Source organism: Bos indicus x Bos taurus, chromosome 10, assembly GCF_003369695.1.
Source record: "Bos indicus x Bos taurus breed Angus x Brahman F1 hybrid chromosome 10, Bos_hybrid_MaternalHap_v2.0, whole genome shotgun sequence".
Lineage (NCBI taxonomy): Eukaryota > Metazoa > Chordata > Mammalia > Artiodactyla > Bovidae > Bos > Bos indicus x Bos taurus.
This window is the reverse complement of record NC_040085.1, coordinates 13,626,756-13,649,850: the sequence shown is the minus strand read 5'-3', so window position 1 is coordinate 13,649,850 and position 23,095 is coordinate 13,626,756. Positions and strand designations below refer to the sequence as shown.

Genomic DNA, 23,095 nt, shown 5'->3' with positions numbered 1-23,095 from the left:
AAATTCAAACATGATTATAAAACAAAGTATATTAGCATAAAATGCAATAATTTGAACTAGCAGCAAATAATACTGCCGTGTTAAATAGCTTTAAAGCCATAATCTTCTAAAATCAAGAATTACTGTTCCAAAAATGCATGTGTAAACATTAAAAATTACATTTTAAATGTTTAATATTAAGGAAGTATGTTTGACATGAAACTCAGAGAAACAAGAGAATGGTATGGTGGTTGCCAGGGGTTGAGGGATGGAAGAAATGGGGAGATGTTGGGAGACGGGGAAATGGGGAGAAGTCCAAGAGTATAAACTAGTTTAAGAGTTGTAAGTTCTAGGGATGTAATGTACAACATGTTGGCTATAGTTAACAATCTGTAGTGGATACTTGAAAGTTAGTATGAATATTGAACTTTAATGTTTGCACCATAACAACAAAAGGATGTGTTAACTAACCTTACTGTGGTAAACATTTTGCAATATACATACATATACATCTATACACACACACACACACACATACATCAAACCATCACATTGTACACACAGTGTTCACCTTAAACTTACACAATGTTTTATATGTTAATTATGTCTCAATAAAGCTGCAGGGGTGGAAAGGAAGTATGTCTGAGACATACTCATTCTCAAATAATACTTCCCAATTTGATTAGAAACCGTTTCCTAGTGTTGTTGCACAGATGTTTCATATATTTTAACTATAATTATGAAATTTCATTTAATGTTCATAGGTGATAATTTACTTAAAAATCATGCTATCAGTTATATCACAGCCCAACTGTGGGTGCTTGAAAGTACCTTCCTGAATCCAAACACTAGCCAACATCTTGATGGTCAGGATTTACAGCTACACACTTCCAAGGAGAATCGGAAAATTCCTTTTACAAAAATAAGACTTTGTGTCAAAGATGCTCAAATACTTTCACGTTACTTTTAAACAAGGTATAGGAAGATAAGCACCATCACAACAAGTTTCTTTCCACTTTCCATAATTTACCCCGTGGTGTTTCTAGTGCTCAAGTGTCTCAGAGGTAGCAATGAAGATGTGCTACCTGACTCTGTAGTTCGTAGATCTCCATCACAGGTCCTCCTTGGAGTTAGTCACCATTGTGCTTCTTCTAGTTATCCACATACCAAGTCTGACTTTTTCTCTTGTCCTTTTATCCTCAACCTCCTGCCCCTCTTCTGCTTTTCCCCACCTACCCAAACTTCTTTAAATTAAAAAAAAATGTAAGTGACACAGACTTTCACTGACTCTCACAAACTATCAGGGCTAAAAGATATGTACCAGAGTAGAGTGCCTGGCAAATTTTTTTTTATAAAGAGCCAGAGAGTTAATGTTTTAGGCTTGTGGGACATATAGTCTCAGACTAAACTACTCACTTCTGTCATTATAGAGTCAAAATTTTTTACAGACTGGACAGAGACAATCTGTGAACAAACATCTGTGGCTGTGTCCAATAAAACTTTATACACAAAACCAGGAGGCTGGCTGGATATGGCCCGTGGGCCACTATTTGCCAACTTTAATCTTGTCCATCCTCCTTTGAATACCTCTACATCGACGATTCCCAAATTGCACCTTTTAAGATATTCATGGGTCTACTTAAAAAAAAAAAACCCATGGCCAAATAGATTTGGGAAATGCTATATATGCTCATGGAGATTTACAATGCTATGAACACAAAGGAAAAAGTTCCAAGTGGGTCAGACTCTACCCTTCTCCCGCAGGCTACTTGAGTCTCTGGTCCTTGTTCCACTAAATCAAAGGATATCAATGAGGTTTATCAGAATTTGCTCTGTTTACTTCCTGATACACAGCCCAGCTCTCTTGTGAAGGGTGTTATTTGTAACTCTTAACTGCTATCCATGATGTTTTTGGTAAAGTTCTCAAAATTATGTATTTGGTATCTTTTCTAAACTGTAGCACTGACTAAAAGATGGCTTTGCTTATTAATTAAAAAAAACTTACTAATTATAAAAGTAATATAGAGCTATTTTAGAAAACTGAGAAAATATCACTACCCAAAGATAACCCGTTAACATTTTGGTGTGGGAATGTCTCAGTGTGTAACATATTAATCTTTTCAACTAAATTTGGATTATTTGATACATATTATTTTGTACTTTACCACTTGACCAAGATTTCCCTGGTACCAGTAAAGACTGTTCAAAGGCATGGTTTTTAATGGCCAAATAACTTTGCCATCATAAGTTTGTACTATACTTATTTTAACTATTTCCTCTATTTGGGGATATGCAAGTCATTTCCTAACTCTTCTCTCTGTATCCCTACCTTTTTTCTCTTTTAATTACCAGTGATGATATTAATAGTTTTTGTCCTAATCTCTGATTCCTTCCTTAGGGAAAAATCCTAAAATAACAATTAATGGGTTGAGTCAGTAATGTTTAAGATAATTGTCCAAATGGATTTAATAAATGATGTAACAGTTTACATTTTCACTGAGGGTGAAAGACATAAACATAATCACCCTAACCAGTCATAATAAATGAACATTATAGTGAATGTTCATTAAAACATATAAAATCTTTATTAGGTAAAAATGGCATATCACCAAAAGTGATTTAATTTTATATCTTTAAGTAAGGTGAAACATTTGTCATGTTTAGAAACTATCTTTATCTTTGCCATATCGTGAATTATATGCTTATGCCAGTCACTTTATCCTATCCATTTGTGTGCATTCCTGTTACATTCACAACACTCAGTTCAGTTCAGTCACTCAGTCATGTCCAACTCTTTGCGACCCCATAAACTGCAGCACGCCAGGCCTCCCTGTCCATCACCAACTCCCGGAGTCACCCAGACCCATGTCCATTGAGTCGGTGATACCATCCAAACAAATTTCTGTAATTCTTATATTCTTCCCTAGCTTGTCCTCTTTAGTTAGTTAAAGTATTTCTCATACTTTACATATAAAGCATTTACATTTTTATATCCTGAGACACCAAATTTTTCATCTGTGTTCCTTCATTTCTTTTATAAATTAAATTATGATAGATTGGAAATAATCTAAATGCTTATTAAATGGTGAATGAATTAATAAATCCTGGTGTACTGTAAATGGTGAGACTCTTCTATCATCTTTCAACATTTTTATGGATTTAAATTTTAACTCTTAAATCAACTCTTCATTGATATAAGGTAAATATATAGTTTAATTCTTTCCAAATCACTAACAAATTGTTTATTCCATATAATGTATGATCCTTTCAACCTACACTGATTTCATATTTCACTTTTTCATACATTCAAGAATTGTGAAGTGTTATTTTTTCTATATAAGTTCCCTTTCCCAGATTCTTTTAGTTAGACTATCATATTTTTTAAATGATATACATAAGCTTGAGATTAGAGAGAAGTGTTTTAAAAATCAGCAGGATAGATGCAGGTTCTATTAGAAATAACTTAAGTAACTGGAATTGGTAAGAAGGAAAAACCAGTAAGGGGATAAATCCTATCTTTAAGTAGATAAAATAAGACACAGAAAATAGTGGTGGTTTAAGGCAGAAATAAGAATGAGCTCCTGACCAGTATATATTTGTTACTTGGTGATAAGGTCATGGTTGGGGAAGGTGGGATTTTCAGTTGTCCTAATACAATTTTAGCTAAGATCAAGTATAATATGGGTGCTTCCCAGGTGGCAAAATGGTAAAGAATCCACCTGACAAGCAGAAGACGTGGGTTCAATCCCTGGGTTGGGAAGATTCCCTGGAGGAGGGCATGGCAACCCACTCCAGTATTCTTGCCTGGAGAATCCCATGGACAGAGGAGCCTGGTGGGCTAGAGAGAGTCCGTGGGGTTGCAGAGAGTCAGAGACAACTCAGCAACTGAGCACACAATACAGCCTCAGTATTAGATAGCACTGGTGCCTCTTCTTTCATGGCAGCCAGAATCTGCTTTGTATTTGTGTTGGTCTTTAGTGGTAGTTCCCTATTCTTCCTAGTAAAGACCTCTCTTAGCTATTGGTGTAGGATCACAGGGCCCATGGCAGTTTTATGCACTTCTTTCAGAGGTAAAGAGTTTTCTCTTCTACCCTTCCACAGCAGCAGTGGGTCTTTGCCTGTGTCCTAGAGACCAGATGGTCCTCCCCCAAGAAGCAGAGTAGCTTTGCTTCTAATGTCCTGCCAGTGATTTATGAAGTAAGTTTTTCTGCCCCTCCCCTACTTGTTGGAGGCTGAAGGGAGTCTGAGTAAACGGGAGGGGCTTCGTACCTCTCCCAGCATCCACAGAGCACCTCCTTCACCTTTACTCCACCAAAACGACTTTTTTCGAGTCTCTACCTTGTCCCCAGTCTTAACACTGAACATCCTCTGAAGCCCCAGGGAAATATATTTGCAAGCAAGTGTGAACTCCCCTTTTATCTGAGGCCCCCAGTGATTCCAAACTAGGCCATACTTAGTCTTCAAAATTCTGTTAAAATTTTAGTTAATTTCTTCTTATGCATTTCTATGGCAGCCATCTCTTTCTCTCGTGTTCTACCAAAGGTCAAACAATTCATGACCCATTCTTGGGGAGAGGAGGGTTGTCTAATTCTTTGCCATTTAGGTTACTTGGTTGTTTTGCAAGCTCAGCTCTCTGATGGGCTCACAGAAATTATGGTTTTGTAGATGATCCAGCTTTTGATCATAGGTGAGGGAGGTATGTTCTATGTACATTCTTTACAGCTTGAGTAGAAGTTTCCTTCCACTTCAATTAAATTTCTTCTTCTATTTTTGTAAAGGCATCATCATTTTTTCCATCATCCAAATAAAACCTTAGAAGTATATCTGATTCCTCTATAATAATGTTTTACACCCAATCAGTTGATAAAGTCTGAATTAGATACTACCATCTCTTTTTAGGATTCTATTTCTCTAGTACAAGTACTTATTATTTCCTCATGGTCTTATAACAATATTTCTTCAGCCACTGTCTTCTAATTAAATCTGACTTTGTTATTAGACTCCCTTACTACAGAATTGCTTTGATTGCTTGTAACTAAGGCCATGATTAATCTGATCCTGTTCTGCCTCAACACGCCACCTTTCCATAGGAACAGATACTCTAATTATTCTGTTTCCATACTGAGCCAGGTCCTCTTTTTAACATCTGGTCCTATCATTTGAAGTCTATTACAAAGGGAACACATTGCATGAAAAACTTCCCTGTTCACATAGAATTCCTCTCTCCTAAACTGTATGCTGCCTTATTTGAATTATTATGGACTGGGTATTCAAGTCATGCACATCTCTCACATCCCTTACAATATCAAAAACTTCAGAAAGGCAGAGATAAGATTTTATAAATTGTTATAATTTCTTTTAGTTTTCTGCAGAAATATTTATCTCGCAAATTAAAATACCAAAAATAATAACAAGACATTTACTCTCCTTCTTGGAATCCATGCATCCTTAATGCATACCTGACAAGGTCACTAAAAATTTTCAGTAGCTCACAAAATGTCTGTTTTTGAAAGCTTGTTTCAAAAAGGATAAAACACAGGTCAGTTCAGTTCAGCTGCTCAATCATGTCTGACTTTTTGCGACTCCATGGGCTGCAGCATGCCAGGCTTCCCTGTTCATCACCAACTCCGGGAGCTTGCTCAAACTCATGTCTATTGAGTTGGTGATGCCATCCAACCATCTCATCCTCTGTTGTCCCCATCTCAAACCAGTATATAAAAATCCTATATGCTATTTGAGTGAAAAGCCAGAGTGGATGCCATCTTTGCCAATGAGCTTTCCTGACCACAATGGAACCTGAACTTAAATTTGACTCAGATATCAAATCAGATGTCTAAAGCAGCTCTTCCTTATGCATTCTTGAGAAATGCACAAAATGAAAAACACTTTTCCTGCTAAAACAAATAGTATACCCAACAGCTACCCTTATCAATTTCACATAAAAGTGTCATCCAACAATTCAACTTTTAATAATTTAGTATGAGAAAATAATCATATAAGGAAGTTCAGCATAGCCTTGTTCATCATAATAAAAAACAGGAAACAATTTAAATATTAACCAATAGGGAATCACTTATATAAAACAAAGTGCATACATACTATTCAACAATGAAAAATGTTTATGCAGATGTATATTCAATGATATGGAAACATGTCCAAAGCATGCTGTTGCAAGAAAACAGGTTATAAAACCATATACACATCTATGCATGCTTATACCCAGTACTCCTAGATGGCAGGGATTAAAGCATGTGCCTGTAATCAATTTACTATTTAAGCTCCACATTCATACTTCATTGCCTGCTCTGCAAAAATGAAGCTGAGCCCTTTACATTATTTCTCCTTTTGCCAGCTGCCATGTGTTAAAACCTTATCAGTACAGAGTGCTGGTGAGTAGCTTCCTTCAGTACCCCAACTCTGCTGGTGTATTCTTTTTTTTTTTAAGGCAGAATGCCTTCACTGAGACATCTCCTTGTGAACAACTTTTCCTCAGCACACTAGACAGCAGGTTTTTAGCAAGCTTCTGTGGGATGGGAGCATGGCTGCTTCTCCATCACCCATTAAACCATGGCCACATCCTCTCCAACATGGTCTGGATCAGTCCGGAGAGAGGCCTCTTCCTGAACATTCTCAGACCTATGGGTTGTGGCTGCTCCTATGTCTGCCATTCTTTTATATTCACTAGAATTCTTTTTACTTCTTACTAGCCAATTCCTTGGTACTTCAATCCCCTGTTATAGTTAATAGATTTTTACCAAACAATATTCAATTTTTTAATTTGGTTTTAAGTGAAATTACTTTGCGGTTTCCTTAGAACTGACCCTGACTGATAAAAAATGAGTTTTTTCTCCCCTTTTTACTTCTCAATGTTGTCTGAATTTTTAGTAAGTATTTTTTGGGTGTGTGAAAATCAGAAAAGGCAAGTTAATTTTTACTTTGGAAAAATTAAAGAAAAATTCACTGCAAAATAAACATTAAAGTTTTTCTACTTTAACAGATTAGAAATATATTTGTAAGATTAAATAAGATTAAATCGGAAGAGTATCCATTTATTGTCTAAGACTATAAATGTTCAGTTTTTCCTTTCTTAATACCAATTTCTCTGCAACAGTATCCAAAACTGTGTTTCTCAGTCACTTAAAAAAAGATAATTTAGATGGCTATTTTTTCTCTCTTAGTTATGCCATATATTAGCCTTTATAAACAGTTTATTAATCACTAGGTATCCTGGAGTGATAGGTCCTCTGATAGGTATGAGCTCGTCACACACAGTCTTTCTCAGCTTACTATTTCAGTCCCTCTTACCATGTTCAAGGATTATCAGCTGGGCTCCAGCTTGTGCATTTCCAACATCATTTTCAGCAATGCATTGATAGAACCCTTCATCTGATTTCACCAGACCCAAAACTTGAAGATTATGTTCCTTCTGAGGAAGAAAAAAACAAAATTTTATGATTCAACTGATGAACATTAGTTCAAATCTCAAGGATATGCTCTTTCTGGAGAGAAAAAAAACAAGTACAATTATATGATTCATATAATGAATATTATTTACCTATGAACATGTTGACTCAGTTTTAATGACAAGGTACTGACTTAACTAGCAAAGGAAGCACTATCATCAACAATTAAGAATTCAATCCTTATAGGAAGGCATGTCTGCAATGCATGCAAACTTATACTTTTGCTTGGTGGGAATATCTGGCATGAAATACTAAGTCACCATAGTGAAAGTCTGAATTTGTGAATTCAAGGCACTTTCTTAAAATTATTTCTAATATCTATTGTTATAGCAGATTAGAACCCCCCTATATAAAAGTTTTTCCTAAACTATCAAGTACGATATGAATGTCAACTATCATTATTGCTATTGATATAATACAACATAAGTTTAAGATTTTTTATAATAGGATGAAAATAATGATAGAGAGTAAAATGCTAAGTTAACTGTAACATGCTGCTTTTTAATTAGGATTAAATACTTGTGAATTACTTTTTTGTAACATATAACATTATGCATTTTAAAAATAGAAAACTGTATTCCTATGAAGAATGAATTACTTATGTGAGAAATTTGTAATTAGACATTAAGTCTTCAACAACTATAATTACTTCTGATTATGTCTATGAATGTCATATATGCATCTTAAGATATATCACTTTTTTAAAACCTAGATAATGCTATTATAAGGATATTAGATGATAATAATAGTAACAGTGGATAACATTTACTAAAGTGAAAGTGAGAGTCGCTCAGTTGTGTCCAACTTTTTGTGATCCCAGGACTATACAGTCCATGGAATTCTCCAGGCCAGAATATTGGATTGGGTAGCTGGTCCCTTCTCCAGGGGATCTTCCCAACCCAAGGATTGAACCCAGGTCTCCCGGATTGCAGGTGTTCTTTACTAGCATTTACTATATATCTATGAAGTAAAAAGCAGAAATGGCTGAGTCTTCTTAATAGATTAAGGCTAATTAATTACTTTTGCTTTACTTTTTAAAAGAATCTTTATGTCTATTTTCACAACAACTGCCCAACACTGGGTATTCTTATTTTGAAGGGCTTGAGCATCAGTATAACAAGGACAGATTTCTGCTCCTTGACTACAGAGCTATGAAGACGACGGGGGCATGCGAATACACACACAGGATAATCATTACCCAGAAAGTGGTGCAGGCTGTATTTAAAAATGCTAGTATGTCTGAGTAGGAGGACAAGACTGTTGATCAGGGAACGTGAATTTCAGGCTGAGTTTGAACACTGGTTTCCTCTGTGATCGTATATGAGCTACCAAAACATTTCTGGGCTAGCCTTCTCATCAGCCAATGAAAAGATTATATTCTAAGTGAATTTTTCTATGTTCATCCTAATACACCAGTTCATGTACTATGGATAACAGATCTCTTGGTGACTACATTTAAAGGGACTTAAAGGTTTCAGAGCTAAGTTTCTTTGAAAGATACTTACTACAATCTTAAAGTAATCACTTGGGATAACCATATCCCCATTCTTGACCCACTTCACAGTTGGAGTTGGCTTTCCAGTGACTTCACATTCAAACACAATATCCATAGATTCATGAGCATATATATTAGTAGGCTGCTTCAGGAATTCAGGTTGGGCTTTAAAATAGAAAGGAAATTAAGATATTAATAAAAGTAAAAATAGCTATTTGTATTTCAAACAATTAAAAAGTCACAGAATTCAGAAAGTTTTTAATTATTTGAGACTTTCACATTTTTTAGAAAAACGTAACATATATTTTTAAACATATGTTAGGAACATATGTTTAAAAATTGATATTCTGGTCTACTTAACTGGCAGAATAATTATAATGATAATTCTGAGTTTCTCTGTTGAGAAATATTTACTAAGTTGACTGTACTGAAAAATTGGAAAGTTCTAAGCTGTCTTTAAAAATGAATATGAAAGTCTATTTCCCTAAGATTTAAACCATTTTGGAAGAGCCACGATTACAATTCAAAAAGAGTTGATAAAACCGACATTATCTTCCTTTTCAGTCAAGATTGATGAGTAACCCACCCTCCAAAGAAATACAAATGTCACATTCAGTTCACTTCAGTTGTTCAGTCGTGTCCAACTCTTTGCAACCCCATGAACTGCAGTATGCCAGGCCTCCCTGTCCATCAACAGCTCCCAGAGCTTACTCAAACTCATTTCCATCGAGTCGGTGATGCCACCCAACCATCTCATCCTCTGTTGTTCCTTTATCCTCCTGCTTTCAATCTTTCCCAGAATCAGGGTCTTTTCCAAGCAATCAGTTCTTCACATCAGGTGGCCAAAGTATTGGAGTTTCAGCTTCAGCATCAGTCATTCCAATGAATATTCAGGACTGATTTCCTTTACGATTGACTGGTTTGATCTCCTTGCAGTCCAAGGGACTCTCAAGAGTCTTATCCAACACAACAGTTCAAAAGCATCAATTCTTCAGCACTCAGCTTTCTTCACAGTCCAACTCTCACATCCATATATGACTGCTGGAAAAACCACAGCTTTGACTGACAGACCTTTGTTGGCAAAGTAATGTCTCTGCTTTTTAATATGCTGTCTTGGTTGGTCAAAACTTTTCTTCCAAGAAGCAAGTATCTTTTAATTTCATGGCTGCAGTCACCATCTGCAGTGATTTTGGAGTCCCCAAAATAAAGTCTCTCACTGTTTCCATTGTTTCCTCATCTATTTGCCATGAAGTGATGGGACCAGATTCTATGATCTTAGTTTCTGAATGCTGAGTTTTAACCCAGATTTTACACTCTCCTCTTTCACTTTCATCAAGAGGCTCCTTAGTTCTTCTTCACTTTCTGCCATACTGCTGTCATCTGCATATCCGAGGTTATTGATATTTCTCCCAGCAATCTTGATTCCAGCTTGTGCTTCATCCAGCCTGACATCTCGCATGATGTACTCTGCTGCTGCTGCTGCTGCTAAGTCACTTCAGTCGTGTCCGACTCTGTGCAACTCCATAGACGGCAGCCTACCAGGCTCTCCCGTCCCTGGGATTCTCCAGGCAGGAACACTGGAGTGGGTTGCCATTTCCTTCTCCAATGCATGAAAGTGAAAAGTGAAAGGGAAGTCGCTCAGTCGTGTCTGACTCCTAGCGACCCCATGGACTGCAGCCCACCAGGCTCCTCCGCCCATGGGATTCTCCAGGCAAGAGTACTGGAGTGGGGTGCCATTGCCTTCTCCGGATGTACTCTGCATATATGTTAAATAAGCAGGGTAACAATATACAGCCTTGATGTACTCATCTCCCAATTTGGAACCAGTCTGCTATTCCATGTCTGGTTCTAACTGTTGCTTCTTGACCTGCATACAGATTTCTCAGGAGGCAGGTCAGGTGGTCTGGTATTCCCATCTCTTTAAGAATTTTCCACAGTTTGTTGTGATCCACACAGTCAAAGGCTTTGGTATAGTCAATAAAGCAGAAGTAGATGTTTTTCTCTAATGTCACATTAGAGGCCTTAAATAGTTCACTCACTGCAACACACACACTTCCATTAGTAACACTCTTCATTACATGAAATGCTTTTTAAGGATGGGAGGTAGAGACAGAATCTTTGGGGACGAGTTAGATATATCTGGAAAAGCTTGGCAATTCCAGTATCTCCCTTTCCCCTTAACCCAAAGTTGTAAATTATTGGCTTAAAAATAACAAGATTCAAGAAGATTTTGAATTTAAAGGGTAAAAGTACATCTAGTCCAGCTTCCCACATAATGCCGTAATTTCCTATTCCTACAACATACATGACAAGTGGAACTTATAAACTTCTGTTTGAAGTTCCAAATGACAAGGAATTCCCTATATCAAATAATGACAAGAGAGGCATTAAAAAAAAAACAAAAACAAAAAAACAGCTGGGCTAAAATGTGCTCAGCCTGCTGGAATTCTGATTGTGATTGGGCTGAATCTGCAGCAATTTAACACCTTAACAACGCTGAGTGTTCCTTCTATGAACATGGTTTCTCACTCTATTATTTAGAGCTTTGGTTTCTCTCATCAATGCTTTATATATTTCAATATACAAATTTTGTTCACACTTTGTTACGTGTACCCCTAAGTACTTCAAAAACTTTGATGTTACTATAAGTGGCATGTACTTTTTTTTTTTAGTTTCTAATTGTTCACTTAGTATTGAGAGATGAAACTGATTTATGCATATTGACCTTTTATCCCATGGTTATGCCTAACATATTCATTAGTTTCAGCAACTTTTTATAGATAATTCTGGGATTATCTACATAGGCCATGTTGCCTGGAACTAGAGACAGTTTTCGGAGAAGGCAATGGCACCCCACTCCAGTACTCTTGCCTGGAAAATCCCATGGATGGAGGAGCCTGGTAGGCTGCAGTCCATGGGGTCACTAAGAGTCAGGCAAGACTGAGCGACTTCACTTTCACTTTTCACTTTCATGCATTGGAGAAGGAAATGGCAACCCACTCCAGTGTTCTTGCCTAGAGAATCCCAGGGACGGGGGAGCCTGGTGGGCTGCCGTCTACAGGATCACACAGAGTTGGACACGACTGAAGCGACTTAGCGGCAGCAGAGACAGCTTTCTTTCTTTCTTTCTGATCTTCTTTCCTCTTTTTTCACTTTTTTAATCTATAGCACTGACTAGATGGGTTCAGGTCCTGGGAAGAAGTCCAGACTAACTTTATAATTTGAGTAAATGAAGAGTAAGAGTATAGAGAGCAGGCAGAATCCCAAGTAAGCAGTAGAAGCCAAGGAAGATAAGAATGTATATAATATTAAGAAGTAACATAATAACACAATCAAGAAAATAAAGTCTGCACAACTAGATGAAGTCAGGGAAACTTATTAATAGTGAATTTAACTCTTTTCAAACATTGGTTATTGTTGTTCAGTAATCCAGTTGTGTCTGACTGTTTGTGACCCCATGGACTGCAGCACACCAGGCCTCCCAGTCTCTCAACACCTCCCGGAATTTGCCCAAGTTCATTTTTATTGCATTGGTGATGCTGTCCAGCCATCTCATCCTCTGACACCCTCTTCTCCTTCTGCCCTCAATAACTCCCAGCATCAGGGACTTTTCCAATCAGTTGTCTGTTTGCATCAGTTCAGTTCAGTTGCTCAGTCATGTCCGACACTTTACAACCCCATGGACGGCAGCACATCAGGCTTACCTGTCCATCACCAACTCCTGGAGCTTGCTCAAACTCATGTCCATCAAGTCGGTGATGCCATCCAACCATCTCATCCTCTGTCATCCTCTTCTCCTCCTGCCTTCAATCTTTACCAGCATCAGGGTCTTTTCCAAGGAGTCAGTTTTTCACATCAGGTGACCAAAGTATTGGAGTTTCAGCTTCAGCATCAGTCCTTCCAATGAATTTTCAGGAATGATTTCCTTTACGATTGACTGGTTTGATCTCCTTGCAGTCCAAGGGACTCTCAAGAGTCTTATCCAACACAACAGTTCAAAAGCATCAATTCTTTGGCACTCAGCTTTCTTTATAGTCCAACTCTCACATCCATACATGACTGCTGGAAAAACCACAGCTTTGACTAGACAGACCTTTGTTGGCAAAGTAATGTCTCTGCTTTTTAACATGCTGTCTAGGTTGGTCATACCTTTTCTTCTAAGGAGCAAGTGTCTTTTAATTTCATGGCTGCAGTCACCATCTGCAATGATTTTGGAGCCCCAAACTAAAGTCTCTCATTGTTTCCCCATCTATTGGCCATGAAGTGACGGGACTGGATGCTATGATCTTAGTTTTTTGAATGTTGAGTTTTAAGCCAACTTCTCGCATCAGATGACCAAGTGTTCGCATAAGATGACCAAAATTCAGCTTCAGCATCAGTCCTTTCAGTGAATATTTAGGGTTGACCTCTAAACATTGGTTAGTCACCTATATTTATCCTTCTATGAATTATCTACACATGTACTCTGCTATTTTTTCAGTTAGAGTATTCACAATTTTCTTATCTATTCATAAGAGCTTTTCACATCATGCCAGTTATCAATTCATGGTCTTTCAGCTCCAAATCCATTCTTCTTTGTAAGAGACCACTTCACAGGCAGTGCCCTGTCCTTCCATCAGGAGGGTTCATAATGTGTGACTGCGTCTCTCGTGATGTTAAAAGCCTTTGATAATCACAAAAGGAGTTGCAAAACAGTATTACTCATTCTATCTTCTACAAAGAAATTGGGCTGAATTTGCAGCAACTCAACCCCTGTACAATGTGGAATCTTCCTTTCTATGATTCTCCTCATCAACTATTTTGTTACCCTTAAGTATAACGCTTATAGAAAGAACAGGATAATGCTTGATTCTTTTCTTGGGCTTACCAATTTTCAAAACAATGATTTGGTTCTCTAATATCACATCCCAAATGTGATCAGTGAAGGCTTTTTAAAAGTATTATTATGAGTTCGTGGATTAAAATATATTTGGTTTGTTTCAATCCACTAAAGTTAACCCTCTTTTCATTTTCATACTATCCCATCTTTGACCAAAAGAAGCCTAGATCCACTGGAATTTCCTGAGTCCTTTTTGACATGACCCAAGTGGTCTTTAGTATCTTCTGGTCACTGATTTTAGGCCCTACTGTGGATAAAGCCAGGAAATCTGTACTTTTTAAATATAAAATTATGATTTCATTTTAGTATCTCCAATTAAGTTTGGGACTATAGGTTTTAACTGGAACCTATTCATTTTACATCTCTATTTCCTTTCTCTCAAGCAAAAAATTTCTGTTCTCAGTGATGCCAACTTAATTCCTTATACGCTTTATCTTACACCTAGTAGACTCAGAATAACAGTACCCACATTTCCATCAAGAGAAAAAAGTTGAGGATTTTGGGAGTTCGGCCTTGTGCATATTCTACTAGGTGTTTATTGTCCAATTACTATGTGACATTTATTTGAAATGGAATTTCACTTGGAATTTTAACTCTCTGTGTGGCTATACTACCAAGTAGTTACACATTTAGAGTCATTTGTTTCATTTTGCTTCTCCTTTCTGGCAATTTTAAATAAATTTTTTAAAAAAAGGTATATTCCAAAACTTCCAAAACTATGTTGAATAGTAATGGTGAAAGTGGGCACCCTTGTCTTGTTCCTGACTTTAGAGGAAATGCTTTCAATTTTTCACCATTGAGGATAATGTTTGCTGTAGGTTTGTCATATATAGCTTTATTATGTTGAGGTATGTTCCTTCTATTCCTGCTTTCTGGAGAGTTTTTATCATAAATGGGTGTTGAATTTTGTCAAAGGCTTTCTCTGCATCTATTGAGATAATCATATGGTTTTTATTTTTCAATTTGTTAATGTGGTGTATTACATTGATTGATTTGCGGATATTGAAGAATCCTTGCATCCCTGGGATAAAGCCCACTTGGTCATGGTGTATGATCTTTTTAATGTGTTGTTGGATTCTGGTTGCTAGAATTTTGTTAAGGATTTTTGCATCTATGTTCATCAGTGATATTGGCCTGTAGTTTTCTTTTTTTGTGGGATCTTTGTCAGGTTTTGGTATTAGGGTGATGGTGGCCTCATAGAATGAGTTTGGAAGTTTACCTTCCTCTGCAATTTTCTGGAAGAGTTTGAGCAGGATAGGTATTAGCTCTTCTCTAAATTTTTGGTAGAATTCAGCTGTGAAGCCATCTGGACCTGGGCTTTTGTTTGCTGGAAGATTTTTGATTACAGTTTCAATTTCCGTGCTTGTGATGGGTCTGTTAAGATTTTCTATTTCTTCCTGGTTGAGTTTTGGAAAGTTGTATTTTTCTAAGAATTTGTCCATTTCTTCCACGTTGTCCATTTTATTGGCATATAATTGTTGATAGTAGTCTCTTATGGTCCTTTGTATTTCTGTGTTGTCTGTTGTGATCTCTCCATTTTCATTTCTAATTTTATTGATTTGATTTTTCTCCCTTTGTTTCTTGATGAGTCTGGCTAATGGTTTGTCAATTTTATTTATCCTTTCAAAGAACCAGCTTTTGGTTTTGTTGATTTTTGCTATGCCCACTTTCACCATTACTATTCAACATAGTTTTGGAAGTTTTGGCCACAGCAATCAGAGCAGAAAAAGAAATAAAAGGAATCCAAATTGGAAAAGAAGAAGTAAAACTCTCACTATTTGCAGATGACATGATCCTCTACATAGAAAACCCTAAAGACTCCACCAGAAAATTACTAGAACTAATCAATGACTATAGTAAAGTTGCAGGATATAAAATCAACACACAGAAATCCCTTGCATTCCTATACACTAATAATGAGAAAACAGAAAGAGAAATTAAGGAAACAATTCCATTCACCATTGCAACGGAAAGAATAAAATACTTAGGAATATATCTACCTAAAGAAACTAAAGACCTATATATAGAAAACTATAAAACACTGGTGAAAGAAATCAAAGAGGACACTAATAGATGGAGAAATATACCATGCTCATGGATTGGAAGAATCAATATAGTGAAAATGAGTATACTACCCAAAGCAATCTGTAGATTCAATGCAATCCCTATCAAGCTACCAACAGTATTCTTCACAGAGCTAGAACAAATAATTTCACAATTTGTATGGAAATACAAAAAACCTCGAATAGCCAAAGCAATCTTGAGAAAGAAGAATGGAACTGGAGGAATCAACCTACCTGACTTCAGGCTCTACTACAAAGCCACAGTTATCAAGACAGTATGGTACTGGCACAAAGACAGAAATATAGATCAATGGAACAAAATAGAAAGCCCAGAGATAAATCCACGCACATATGGACACCTTATCTTTGACAAAGGAGGCAAGAATATACAATGGATTAAAGACCATCTCTTTAACAAGTGGTGCTGGGAAAACTGGTCAACCACTTGTAAAAGAATGAAACTAGAACACTTTCTAACACCATACACAAAAATAAACTCAAAATGGATTAAAGATCTAAACGTAAGACCAGAAACTATAAAACTGCTAGAGGAGAACATAGGCAAAACACTCTCTGACATACATAACAGCAGGATCTTCTATGACCCACCTCCCAGAATATCGGAAATAAAAGCAAAAATAAACAAATGGGACCTAATTAACCTTAAAAGCTTCTGCACATCAAAGGAAACTATCAGCAAGGTGAAAAGACAGCCTTCAGAATGGGAGAAAATAATAGCAAATGAAGCAACGGACAAACAACTAATCTCAAAAATATACAAGCAACTCCTACAGCTCAACTCCAGAAAAATAAATGACCCAATCAAAAAATGGGCCAAAGAACTAAATAGACATTTCTCCAAAGAAGACATACAGATGGCTAACAAACACATGAAAAGATGCTCAACATCACTCATTATCAGAGAAATGCAAATCAAGACCACTATGAGGTACCATTTCACACCAGTCAGAATGGCTGCGATCCAAAAGTCTACAAATAATAAATGTTGGAGAGGGTGTGGAGAAAAGGGAACCCTCTTACACTGTTGGTGGGAATGCAAACTAGTACAGCCACGATGGAGAACAGTGTGGAGATTCCTTAAAAATCTGGAAATAGAACTGCCTTATGATCCAGCAATCCCACTGCTGGGCATACACACTGAAGAAACCAGAAGGGAAAGAGACACGTGTACCCCAATGTTCATCGCAGCACTGTTTATAATAGCCAGGACATGGAAGCAACCTAGATGTCCATCAGCAGATGAATGGATAAGAAAGCTGTGGTACATATACAATGGAGTATTACTCAGCCATTAAAAAGAATACATTTGAATCAGTTCTAATGAGGTGGATAAAACTGGAGCCTATTATACAGAGTGAAGTAAGCCAGAAGGAAAAACACCAATACAGTATACTAACGCATACACATGGAATTTAGAAAGATGGTAACAATAACCCTGTGGACGAGACAGCAAAAGTGACGCTGATGTATGGAACAGTCTTATGGACTCTGTGGGAGAGGGAGAGGGTGGGATGATTTGGGAGAATGGCATTGAAACATGTAGAATATCATGTACGAAACGAGATGCTAGTCCAGGTTCAATGCACGATACTGGATGCTTGGGGCTGGTGCACTGGGACGACCTGGAGGGATGGTATGGGGAGGGAGGAGGGAGGAGGGTTCAGGAGGGGGAGCACATGTATACCTGTGATGGATTCATTTTGATATTTGGCAAAACTAATACAATTACGTAAAGTTTAAAAATAAAATAAAATTAAAAAATAAAATAAAATAAAATAAAATAAAAGATGATTGGATATGACAGGAAAAAAAAAAAAAAGGTATATTCCAAGAGGTCTTGCTTCTACCCTATTTTCTCTACGCTCTTCCCTCTCTTCACCTATAGGTAACCATGAACATTTTAAAAAATGATTTACCCTTCCACTTAAAAAATTGTAAGCAAATAGTCACATACAATTTGTACCCATCCCTCTTTATTGGATTAAATAAATACACACGAAATGATCTTTCCCACGTTTGAAGCCTTCAGTCTTTAACCCCTATGGTACCTTGTTTCTGAGGAACTGACATATTCCTTAAGTCTAAAGGACTGCTGCTACTGCTGCTAAGTCGCTTCAGTCATGTCCGACTCTGTGCGACCGCATAGATGGCAGCCCACCAGGCTCCCCCGTCCCTGGGATTCTCCAGGCAAGAACACTGGAGTGGGTTGCCATTTCCTTCTCCAATGCATGAAAGTGAAAAGTAAAAGTGAAGTCGCTCAGTCGTGTCTGACTCTTAGCAACACCATGGACTGTAGCCCGCCAGGCTCCTCCATCCATGGGATTTTCCAGGCAAGAGTACTGGAGTGGGGTGCCATTGCCTTTTCCATCTAAAGGACTGAGACTCCCCTTAAGGCAGAGTACATAATTCTGAAAAATAGCAACATTCTCTTCAAAAGAAAATCCAATTATAATTTTAGTATGCATTTTTAGTAAGCAGACTTTCAAAGACTATTAGAAAAAAATCATCACAATGTTCCATTCATCATTTACTTTTCCCTTTCATGAATCATAAAATAATACCTTTAAAATGTTCTTTGGATCTTAACTTCTCTGTAGATAGAATTCACCCCAATTAAACACAATGTAAGAGCAGATGTTTGTGGCTGGGAAGTTAAATTGATAACCAGAGAGCAAATGAGTCAATTACCATAAGAAAATAAGCATCCCAATGGAAGATTATGCATTTCGTTACCAACAAGATAATTAACCTTCAAATTCTCTTTGACAGTTCCCTATCCCTTCTAATGCCATAATCATTACACAAATAATTTTAATTGCTAAATGCACAAGTAGAACCTAATACTAAAACATATTATACTTGCAAAATTCCCTTACTGGGAACATCAGTGAATCACATCAGTGTTATACAATGCTGGAAATTGCCACTCAATTCAAAAACAATACACCAACACCAATGTTTCAAGGTTACTTGACTATGCTGCTATTTAGAAGATATACCAGTTTTCGTTTACATTAGCTCTGAAATGTTGGAGTTTCTATTGTTTGATTTGAAACATTTAAGCACTGAAATTCTTAAAAAAGTACTTTAAATAGAGAAACAAAGCAATTTTGCCCATTTTATGTTAAGCTTCACACTTGCTGTTTTTAAGTTTCTTTTCAATAATTCACAAGATTACATGTAAGTCCTTAAAGAAAACCCAACAAAATAAAGCCCAAGCATTTTTAACAACCTGAAATTCCTTCATGGATGTTGTCTGACAGTCTAATCATAAATATGCTATAAGTACTGGCTCAACTAATGGAACAAAAATACATTGGAACCCTTAATACTTCTTGAGAAAGCTTCTTGTTCCAAGGAAGGTAAATGTTTCCCTTAATCTCCAGGTGAAACAGGTGAAACCAGTTATGAAGCAACAGAAAGACAGAGTTGTCACATGACCTTGAAATTATATTTCTATCCTCTCCCTGCACCTCCACACCCAAGTGCATTGCATTTCCTTAACCCTACTTCTCAACTTAGCTAACAGGTACTCATCCTTCAGATATGGGGAGGGAGGAGGGAGGAGGATTCAGGATGGGGAACACATGTATACCTGTGGTGGATTCATTTCGATATTTGGCAAAACACAATACTGTAAAGTTTAAAAATAAAATAAAAAAAAAAAAAAAAAAACCCCAATCCCTTAAAGAAGCTTTTCCTAATCCACAGCATCCCACACCCTGCCCTTTCTTTCTCATTCCTAGGCCATCACTGCCCTATTTACTACTGAAACCTCAGTGGCCTAAACCATAACAGGTGTTCAGTGCTGTTGTTCAATAGTTGTTGACATCAATGGTTACCTGAATTGTAAAAATCCTACTAGTCAGCACTATCAGAAAATTACATGTTGAGAACAAGAATTTTTCAAGCATTCTCAAGTTTCTCAAGGATTTAATATTTTATACCACTGCTTCGCCAATAGAAATTAATAAATCTATCTTTGCTGTGAATTTTCTGCATACATTTTAAAATGTGCTTTTAAATGTTTATGATAATATAAAATCTTTATAATCATATAACTTCAGTGCTCACATTTATGTTTATAAACTGGCTTATATGATTGTAGAATTTATTCCTAGTGCAATGTTTCTCAAACTTGGAGTCTTAGGGTTCTTAAAGCTCTTAAATTGGACAAACACCTATAAACATGATTTTTTATGTGTGAAGAAGTCACAAAAATCTTTATTAAATATAGGTTCCTCTTCCCTGACAAGACTGAACCGCATTTTTTGAATGATGCCCCTCTATTATCATGAGGACCATTAACTGTGCCATGTTTACACAGAGAAGGCATGGAGGCCTCAAGGTTGATTATTTTCACTTTGTATTATACATACATTAGACATGCTCCCAAAATAGCTAAACTCAATCTGTAAGCTCTCTCCTTTCAGCACTGTAGAAGTGCACAAATGACTGAGGACAATGTTTCTCCAAGAGAAAATCATAGACTACGTGCAGAGAAATGCAAAGATCTTAGAAAAGTGTTGGTTGTTGGGTTTCACCACACATGCTTGAGAATTCCAAACAGCTACAGAATCATCATCTTAACAAGTTTTCCCAGATTACTCTACCGTGCTGAGGTGTGAGAACCTCACATGAGAGGTCACTAAAGGAGAACACTGTACACATCACCACCTTTCTATATACACAGAAACTCCCCAATTCTTGTGCCTTCCAGGACCATAAAATTCATTTCTTTGCTCAATTATTAAACAGGTATTTAAATGAGCAACTACTAAGCTACAAAGACATTTCACTGTATGCTGTGAGTGAGATAATAAAAACGTGTTTAACAAACTGTTAAGAAAAAGGTATGACATTTTAAGAGAAGAAGACCAAGTGTTATACAGATGTGAATTCAAAGGGAAGAGATGTAACTACCAGTGATGCATAGAAGGATACACAGAAAACTGGTCTAGTGGCTATCTCATAGGAGGATAACTGGGAAACAAGCAGAGTGACTTGTTACCACATACTTTCCCCCTCAAATTTAAAAAAAAAGGGTAAAATAAGCAAAATATGAAATTTACTATCCTAATCATTTTTAAGTGCACAAATCAGTGGTATTAAGCACATTCATAAGTTGAGGCAACGATTACCACAATCCATCTCCAGAACTCTTCATTTTGTAAAACTGAAAACGCTATACCTATTAAACAGTAACACCCCACTCTGCGGCCTCCCACAAGTCCCTGGCAACCACCATTCTAATTTCCATCTCTATGATTTGACTACTCTAAGTACCTCATATAAGTGGACTCACTTATTTGTCTTTTTTGTGGTATCTGTCATTACAGATAATATACATCTCTGTATACAGATCTTTGTACACATGTGTAAGATCTTCAGGAGAACAGAATCCTAGCAGGAATAGCTAGTCAAGGTGATTTCATATATAAAAATTTTATAAATATTACCACTGGCTATACAAGTTTTATGTTCCCATCAAAGAACCATTATCAGTAAGAGTAATTAACATTCTACTAGAAGGCCTAGTTAGTACAATTTAAAAAAAGAAAAATATAGATAAGCGGGGGGAGGTTGGAAAAATCTGTTCCCCCAAACAAGTACACCATGGCAATGACTACTAGAATATTCAAGTAACCTTTCATGGAAAACTTCCAGTGTGTACTGTTATACTATTTGTGGTCAAGGGGAAACTTCAATGTTTTAATCAACCAGATAATAACTAAACTACGGTACACCTGGCTGAAGGATATGTTATAGCCTTCCCATTCAAAATGTAGGACCAACGACAGCATTGGCATCATCTGGGAGCTTGTTAGCAACACAGGATTTGTGTCCTCCACCCTAAACCCTCTGATTCTCTATCAGCATTCTTACAAAATCTCTAACATTTTAACTGTATGTTAAAAGTTTAATAAATAAGCACTGCTTTGAGCATTTAAACACTGAGCAGTCTGACATGTATAAACATGGAATAATCTAAGGACTGTCAAAAGCAATGTCAAAAAGCAGTTTGTAGAGCAACACATATGGATGGGATGGTCCTATTTATTCACAAAAACTATATATTTCTAGATGTACACATCTGCAAATGCTTTTTAAAGGCAGTTGAGAGGTATATACACTAAACTGATGATGGAGGTTATTTCTGAGGAAGAGGGTGGGAATGAGGATGGGACAATGAAGATTTATGTTGTTAACACGGTTTGACTCTTTAACAGTGGTACTGTATTTCTTAGAAAATTTAAAAAGGGAAAAATTAAATCCAAAACAGTAAACTGAAAAGCTATTAGAATTAATATAAAATTTTCACCTAGCAGTATAAATGCTTAACATCCTTTTCTATGTCACTCATATACAATAAGATATATGTATAAATTTAAAAATATAATTCACAATAATGACAAAAACAATTAAATAGGTATGCACCTAATGAGGAAAGTAAAAAACCTATAAGAAGATAACTATAAAATTTTACTAAAGGACATAAAAGAAAGTGCAAACGAATGGAGCCACCAATAAAGACCCAGGCATATATGAAATTCTCATGATAAAAGTGATGCATTAAATCAGGAGGAAAAGATGCCTAACTCAGTAAATAACCCTAGAAATGATGTAGCTATTCAGAAAAGAATAATGCTGGGTTCAGGCCTTATTTCTTATACCAAAATAAAGCCCATATCTAAGATTTAATGGTTAAAAACAAACAGACCCATAAACAGACTAGAAAGAAAACATGAGATTTTTAAAAATAATCTTGGAAGAAGGACTAAGTGTGACACAAACCAAGAAACCATAAAAGGTAAACATACTGTGCTACATAAAATCGTGCGTCATTAGTAACTATCATAAATTAAAAGATGGGGGAGAGGGCACACAAAGGTCTAATTTCTTTAACATATAAAAGTTCTAATAAATTAAAGTAAAACGCTCTCAGTCTTGTTAAAAAATGAGAAAAGGATATGAATGGACAGTGTATAATAAAGAAATACACAATTTCTAAATATATGAAAAGATGTTAAACCTCATTTGTATAAAAATAAGCAAATAAAAATGTCAAGATACTATTTTTTTACCTCTTAGGTTGATATGAGTAGAAGAAATGGACATTCTCTCATATATCTTGGAATTAATACAAACTGATACAAAGCATAGAGAGAAAGTATAGTAAAGCAAAATATAAGCT

General features: G+C 36.4%; 1 protein-coding gene across 9 annotated transcripts in view; it reads right to left on the bottom strand.

Moving 5' to 3' along the window:
• Positions 1-23,095, bottom strand: part of NEO1 (neogenin 1) — a 239,511-nt gene that overhangs the window by 87,971 nt on the left and 128,445 nt on the right. For all 9 annotated transcript variants that reach the window (XM_027553167.1, XM_027553159.1, XM_027553165.1 and 6 more), the window contains exons 6-7: positions 8,948-9,102; positions 7,285-7,405 (exon numbers count right to left, since the gene is read on the bottom strand). In XM_027553167.1, the coding sequence (XP_027408968.1) occupies positions 7,285-7,405; positions 8,948-9,102 (276 nt within the window). The remainder of the gene's footprint in view (positions 1-7,284; positions 7,406-8,947; positions 9,103-23,095) is intronic.